The 7,337-nt window shown below is 30.7% G+C and overlaps 1 protein-coding gene across 2 annotated transcripts; it reads right to left on the reverse strand.

The window, feature by feature from the left end:
• Window positions 1-1,903: 1,903 nt before the first annotated feature.
• LOC109338583 lies at window positions 1,904-5,403 on the reverse strand. 2 transcript variants are annotated; one of them, XM_019575856.1, is made up of 7 exons: window positions 5,257-5,403; window positions 5,069-5,128; window positions 4,825-4,957; window positions 3,969-4,072; window positions 3,701-3,872; window positions 3,419-3,553; window positions 1,904-3,325 (listed from the first exon to the last, which is right to left on the reverse strand). In XM_019575856.1, exons 2-7 carry the CDS (start codon window positions 5,107-5,109, stop codon window positions 2,075-2,077), a joined length of 1,836 nt encoding a protein of 611 aa, XP_019431401.1. In that variant the 5' UTR covers window positions 5,110-5,128; window positions 5,257-5,403; the 3' UTR covers window positions 1,904-2,074. The 2 variants fall into 2 exon arrangements, with proteins under 2 accessions (XP_019431401.1, XP_019431400.1); XM_019575855.1 differs by lacking the exon at window positions 5,257-5,403 and having other exon boundaries at window positions 1,905-3,325; window positions 5,069-5,190.
• Window positions 5,404-7,337: the final 1,934 nt, after the last annotated feature.

Genomic DNA, 7,337 nt, shown 5'->3' on the forward strand with positions numbered 1-7,337 from the left:
TATATATATATATATATTCTATTCTATATATAAAGGGAAAACATGATATAACTACCATGATATAACTTTACTTTCCTATTTGCCCTTAAACTTTTTAATTTTTACAAAAAAAACCATATAATTATATGTAAGTACCACCAACATATTAATCACCTCTCTAATATTATAATAAAAGAAAAAGTTATAATATAAAGTATCACCAATAAAAAATACAATATAAACTACACTCATTACCAAAAAATATTCTAATTCTCTAAAATAAAATATATAAAATTTGAATAATTGATATTATAAAAATATGAATTTGTGCTAGAAGCCACGAAGTGCCTATCCCCACTAGTTAATAATAATGCAAATAAAAATAAACCAAAGTAAATAATTAACCTAAGGACATAAATGTTCTTCATTCATGTGATATTCAAGGTCAATTGAGTCTTTTGTGACCTTGGATGGTCTTGATTTGGCTCTGGCCCAAGTTATAGGACCTTCATGACCCCTCTTTCCCTTTGATTCAAAGGCTTCCCTAGGATGATTTACATCAGATATGTATTTTCTTGAAAATATATAAAATCTATAAAACATAAGAAACATATAATTATTGTTATGAATTCCAAATAAGAAACATATTTTATAGACATCACTAAATACAAAATGAAATTCATATTGTCATATGATGATCAATCCCATTTAATCGATGATCAACATTATGTATATGCATTTCCTATTCATTCTATATGCAATACACATGTCTTTCTACAAGTCTACTTGGTAGATTGCATATTAGATTTTTCTTTTCTATTTAATTGATTTTGTTATGTCTTTCTCTCTTTTAAAATGCTATTGTGTGATATTTTGGGTGTCTATAAGATATCGAGAAACATTTTAAGAGTATCGGAGAGTATTCATAAAATATCAGATTTATAAATTATTTATTTTTCAAAAATATATATTCAATATGCTATGGATACGTATCAATGAAGTATTGGAGAGTATCAATATCGGATACATGTCGAACACGGATACGTGAAGGGTTATTGAAGTGTTGGTGCTTCATAGGTTCTATGCCTTTGTCCATTAGCTATGGAGTAGAGATGGAATTGAAGGCTGTTATGCAGTTAGGTACTTCATCAATATTTTATGAAATTCATGTAGCAAGAGTGAGTCCCTCTAGTTGTTCTTAAGTATTGCAATAACCAGAAACAAAAATGTAAGAGAGGGTTACAGTTATTATTTGAAAGTGGAACTTAACCCAATATCTGAATGATTAATTTTTTATTTTATTTTTATCATTTGAGGGGCTAACTGAAAGTTTTGTATATGGGGCCATACAGAAGATATTTTCTTGTCTGGGGTGGGATTCTGCATACTGAAGAGGTCTGGCTTTGATGCAGCATTTATAAGCAGGAGAAGCCTTAGAAAAGGTAGATGTGTATTCTTCCCATATAATTTAGTTGATAGAAATGTTGTTACTATAGCTTAATGATATGAAAGAATACTTAGTGACTAAGTCACGAACAAATCGCTCTACTAGTGCCAATTTTCAAATACACTCACCACAAGATGACTACTAATGCTAATTTTCAAAATGTATATAATATGACTACATGTGCCAATTATAGTACTACAGAAAGAAAGAGAAGTAGACCAGAAATGCATCGACAAAAACTACGAGAGAAAGAAGAAATCAAGTAAGTACCCAACTTGGACAAGAAAATATGAAGGAAGGAAACTTCGATTTATAGCATGTTTTTTTTTTTCAAGTTCCTTATCTATCCAATGTGGGACTTGAGAGTTATTTCTTTAAAATAAAATTCTTCTTAGATGGAACTTGTGAGTTGTTTAAATTTCACACCCAAAAAACTTCACTTATTGCCTCCAAGGCTCCAACAAAAGCAAGTTCCCGCCAGAAAAATCAATCACTACAATCTTACATTACATGGATGAATATCAAAGAATGCTTACTGATATCAAATACAATCTCATACAAAGCTATTTTAATGGCTAATAAAAATTTGCATATGGCAAATTGGCAACAGTACTATACAAATGTTGTATATATACTTCTTATCGCCTCCTAGTCCAGTTTTTTGTTTTGTAGCTGCTTTCTCTTGAGTGCAGTGAACTTAGCAGCTATGTCATCATAGTCTGGCAACTTAGGATGCACATGATTGGGATGTTGAGAAGGACATGAATATGTCCTTAATATCTTGTCCTTGTCCTTGCTCTTTCTGTGTCTCTCTTGAGGCATTGTCATGGCCCTTAAGTAGGGCACTTCTGTTTCTATTGGTAAGGACACATTAGTCCTTGGATTGGAAACATTGGCAGATTCATAACTTCCCTTAGAGGCAAAGGTCACTTCTTTTATTTCATTGTTCCCATTCCCAACTTTGTATTCAGGGTAATCAAATTCATGATACTCACTTGCACCAATTTGGTCCCTCAGTTTTGACCTTACTAATTTAGTCCCTTGCTGAATATGTGAACCATTGATCCCTCTGTTTGGATTAATTGATAAACCTTCCAAACAGTCATTACCATCATGAATGCTAAAATAACAAGGATGGTTCAAGCTGCAGCCAGTCATTTTTAAATTGAATTGTTTTCTCCCGGAGCCATCTTCGCTTTGACATGACTCTAAAATCTTCGAACTTGAAGGCTTCTGGTGCTTTCCGCTGTGATGAGTACTACACTTATGTGGCCTGTGATTGTATATCAAGTATCCGAGATCCATTACGCCTTTGTATTCCCGGGATGTTGATCTCCTTCTGGATATTTTCTCAGGTGGACTATTGCACTTTCTAGAGCTCCTTATGCTTGATTTCTCACTTAGTGATTCATCTTCAATCATATCACTTTCATCACAGTCAAATTGAGTTTTTTGTCTTTTGGACAGGCCAGATGATCTGAACTTAAATAGCATTTGGTCTTGGCAGGCACCATGTTTTGATACCGAAAACCGACACTCCTCAATGTCATCAACATAATCTACCATTTCTTCAGGATATGAAGGGAGACTTACCCTTTCTTCAGAACATGCTAAAGCCATACTTTCTTCCTTGTTTTGCATACTATTAGTTGTGACTGAAAATAGCACAGGAAAGTCTTTTTTCTTCTCTAAGTTCTTTTGCAAAGGAGAGCTCAGAATATATGGGGGATATTTCTGAACACTAGAACAAGATTCACTTGGCTTAGATATATATGAGTTAAAACATGTGACATCACTTTTTATCTCTTCAAACTCTGAAGAGTGGACTTTAGATCCTGCATTTGTGTCCTTTATTTGGACATCATTTCCTACTACTTGACACCCTTTGTTATCTTTCACCTATGCAAAAACATTCAGCATAGTTTGGTATAGGTAAAAAGGATAGAATATAAATTCATTAATATTACATTGACTTTGGTACAAATGAGTTACCTGCAATTGTTGCCAATCAGGGTAGTATTGTATGGCCAAAAATTGTTTTTGGAGGCAGGTATCCCTAGCTATTTCATCCACCATTCTGTACTTCAGATCATCCGCCACAAACTTTTGGGACAAGTTCTCTTTTAACTGTAAATTTAAGATTTTGATGAATGTAATATACATCATTAATAAACTGTGAATTTAAGATTTTGATGAATGTAACATACATCATTAACAAAAGTGATATTGCTTCAAATTTAAAGTCGTTACACTTTTAGAGAAAAATGTAAGTACCTGTTTGTTTACAAGATTTCCAGGAAATAACTCTATAGCCGTAGTTACAAATTTCTCGCCATAACGCTTTCCAAAGAGCTTTCTGATTGCACAAAGCTCAGGAATGTTGCCGCATCTCGCAGAAGCAAATATAAGACTAGAAACGGCTTCGTTAATATCATTTGGGCAATCCCTGATTTTGGAAAGTTGAACTATCAGAAAAATTATTGTAAGGTGTGTAGGGTGAAAATTGTATTTTGATTTAGATATATGGATTGCAAGGCATTACTTGTTCCTTCGGATATATGCGAGTTGTGTAAGGATAAATTGGCAGAAATGATCTAACAATTCATATGCAGCAGATAGGCTTTCATCTTCAATCAGTTGTTCAACCTGAAAATTTGAGAAAAAAGATATACAATAATAAGTACTTCATTGTCTTTATGACAGAAACATACAAGGTTGTGACTTGTGACCTAAGTTACCATATATATATTTGCTATTATTTACATGAAGGCTCTGGTAATACTATGAATTATATGGCCTAAGTGGTTCTACTATCTATATCATTTATAAATCGTTACAAGCTATATTTATAGTTACATCAGACTATCAGAGATTCAGTATAGAGATTATAACGAAGTAATAATTTCTGCATAAAACAAGTGCTACCTCAACACAAATCCTATTATGGCTTTGAATTATGCACAAACTGGACTAGTTAAACTACAAATATTCAGAAGGCATATACAGAGTTTATGTAGAATTTGATTTAGAAATAAAAATTAGCCAACTAGTGCAAGGCATAGTCACATGAAAGCTATTATTAAATGCCAGCTGTAACTATGCAACTTTGTTTATGGAAAATAATATCCAAATATTCATATCATACTTAATTAAAAATCCACAACCCAACAATATATGAAGGGAGATAATCATGCACACAGGATTAATAAACAAAAATGTTTCAACCACATCTATTCATGACTACTTTGTTATAAAAGTTAAAGTTGTCACTTAGATTTTAGTTATAAAAATCAAAGCTGTCACAAAAGTTATCCAACTTTAATGAACATATGACACGAGTAATTAATAAATGAGTTATGTTATATTGTTATTTATGTGATGGTGAAGCATTAACAAACCCTATTAAAAGCAGTTTCTTCATGACCACTCTGTATTAACTCAGCCAAATCTTTTCGAAGTTGCCTCACTATTGCTTGCCTCTTGTTCTTGAGTAGCCCAAGCCGGCTCCGGGCACTTTTGATCGCCTTCTTACTGCAAGAATATAGAGCCATAGTTAGAAAATGGGAGTGAAAAATTCATGCATGAATGTTAAAGTATAAGAATCTCAAAGTTTTTCAATTTACATATAACATATTTAGTTACCATTTTGAAGCTTTGGACCACCCAAACAAAATGTCAAACATATCTAAAATTTGATGGTAGCTGAAGATTGAAAACAAGTTTTATAGTTAAGCCACAGAAGAAGAAGAAGAAGAAGAAGAAGAAGAAGAAGAAGAAGAAGAACAGATTAAAACATATATAAGATGGAAAGCTATAAGTTAAAGTTAAACCTGAATACGATGCAGTTTATTGTGGACACAAAAAGTAGTAGTTGTAGTGAGTAGAAGTTGAGGGAAGAACATGGAAGAGTAACAACCACCACTTAGTACAGTTTTGTGGAGATAATCTAGAGAAGTGGGTTGAACAAAGAAACCAATGAGAAATTAGTGAGACTCGGACACAAAGGAATAAATATATGTTGTTCAAGACCATGTCCTATATTTTAACAGGCACTCAATTAAAAATTAAACTTTTATTATTATTATTATTATTATTATTATTAGTGTGTACAGGCACGACGCAAATATTGTGTGATACTACTACATATTCAATTTTTATATATTTCATTTTTTTAAATTAAAATGTATTTGTTATGTTCGGTGTAATTTATATTATATTTTTTTGTGTTTATGATAATGTTTGATTTAATGTGAGGTATGTGGTTAATTAGTGTATTGGTGATAGTTGCTTAGGATTATATAGTTTTTTTGTAAAAATTAAATAATGTGAATGGCAAAATAGGAAATGAAAATTACACCATGGGAGAAGTTATTTCAAATTTTGGCTTTATATATACTATAGATTAATATTATTATTATTATTGTTTTTTTTTTACTTTATTATCACTGTGTGAGAACAGCATATGAGACATTTTAGGAAGAAATCTTTGTTTGAGATAGAAATAGATAGTTGTGGTCTCTTTGAAAAAACTGCTCCACTCCACCTCTAACTAGTTTTTCTGCCACTTGTCAATTTTGCAAGTACAAATAATAAAAACCCATGTGGAAAAAAAGTAGGATTGGTTCTGAAATTCTGAGTTAATACACTACAATCATTCATACCAAGTTTCTAGAGTTATTCCGGTTATAATGATTAATATTTTTCAATTCTCAGGAATTGAACTTAGTGAGGGACACTCACATTCATTTTTATCTTATTTTAATTATCATATTGACTATGACTAACCTACTTATCAACTCATTTTCCTAATGTTTATGACGTATAGTATGACAAATATAATATTTTATATTAAATATTTATAATTTGTAGTTGAATTTATTCGATTGGTGTAATGTTTAATTTTTTTAAATACACTTTTAAAATAAGAAGATAATAAGAGTATAATAAAAACATAATGTTATATGATTTTTTTTGTAAAAATAAGAAGATAATGATGACAAAATATGGAATCACAAATTACACTATGATAGGATGATTATTTTGTATTTTCTCTTTATTTTGTATTTTTCTTTCTATCGAAACCTCATATCATTAGGCCAATGCCTTATTGGTCTTATGACGTATAGTCTGTACGTTATAAATGACAAATATAGTATTTTATATTAAATATTTTTAATTTGTAGTTGAATTTATTCGATTGGTGTAATGTTCAATTTTTTAAATACACTTTCAAAATAAGAAGATAATAAGAGTATAATAAAAACATAATGATATATGATTTTTTATAAAAATAAGAAGATGATGATGACAAAATTTGATCACAAATTACACCTTGATAGAATGATTATTTTATATTTTCTCTTTATTTTGTATTTTTCTCTGTATTATTAGGTCAACGTCTTATTGGTCTACCAATTTGAATTTTTATTTTTTCCACATCTACAAGTATCATTAATTCATAAATTCATAAAGTTCATATTCACTCTAAATAATAATCACATAATTTAATTCACAACAGAATTTGGAGAATTGGGGTTAACTGATGAGACACACATTCCTTGGGAACAAGCATGCGCAGCAAACACACTCGAGTGCCAAATGGCAACAAGGGACGGGATGTCATTGTACTGAAACCTTAAAGAACAGACACTATATATAAAGCTAAAACATGAAATAACTTCTCTTATAGTATAATTTTCATTTCCTATATTGCCCTTGAAATTATTTAATTTTTACAAAAAAACTATATAATCCTAAGCAACTACCACCAATACATTAATTAATCATATATCTCACCTTAAATTAAACATTATCATAAACACACAAAAAATATAATATATAAAAATTGAATATGTAGTATCACACAATATTTGCCGGCAGGCACGAAGTGCCTGTACACACTAGTATATAT

The sequence above is a fragment of the Lupinus angustifolius genome, unplaced genomic scaffold (genome assembly GCF_001865875.1).
Source record: "Lupinus angustifolius cultivar Tanjil unplaced genomic scaffold, LupAngTanjil_v1.0 Scaffold_29_67, whole genome shotgun sequence".
Classification (NCBI taxonomy): domain Eukaryota; kingdom Viridiplantae; phylum Streptophyta; class Magnoliopsida; order Fabales; family Fabaceae; genus Lupinus; species Lupinus angustifolius.

What these genes read in the sequence shown, in the direction of transcription:
- LOC109338583 (XM_019575856.1), bottom strand. Translation starts at nt 5,109, where the DNA reads ATGTTTGACATTTTGTTTGGGTGGTCCAAAGCTTCAAAATG. An exon ending in TGGTCCAAAGCTTCAAAATG is followed by an intron (nt 4,958 to 5,068) that starts GTAACTAAATAT and finishes ATATTCTTGCAG; the next exon opens with TAAGAAGGCGATCAAAAGTG. An exon ending in AAGAAACTGCTTTTAATAGG is followed by an intron (nt 4,073 to 4,824) that starts GTTTGTTAATGC and finishes TCAAATTTTCAG; the next exon opens with GTTGAACAACTGATTGAAGA.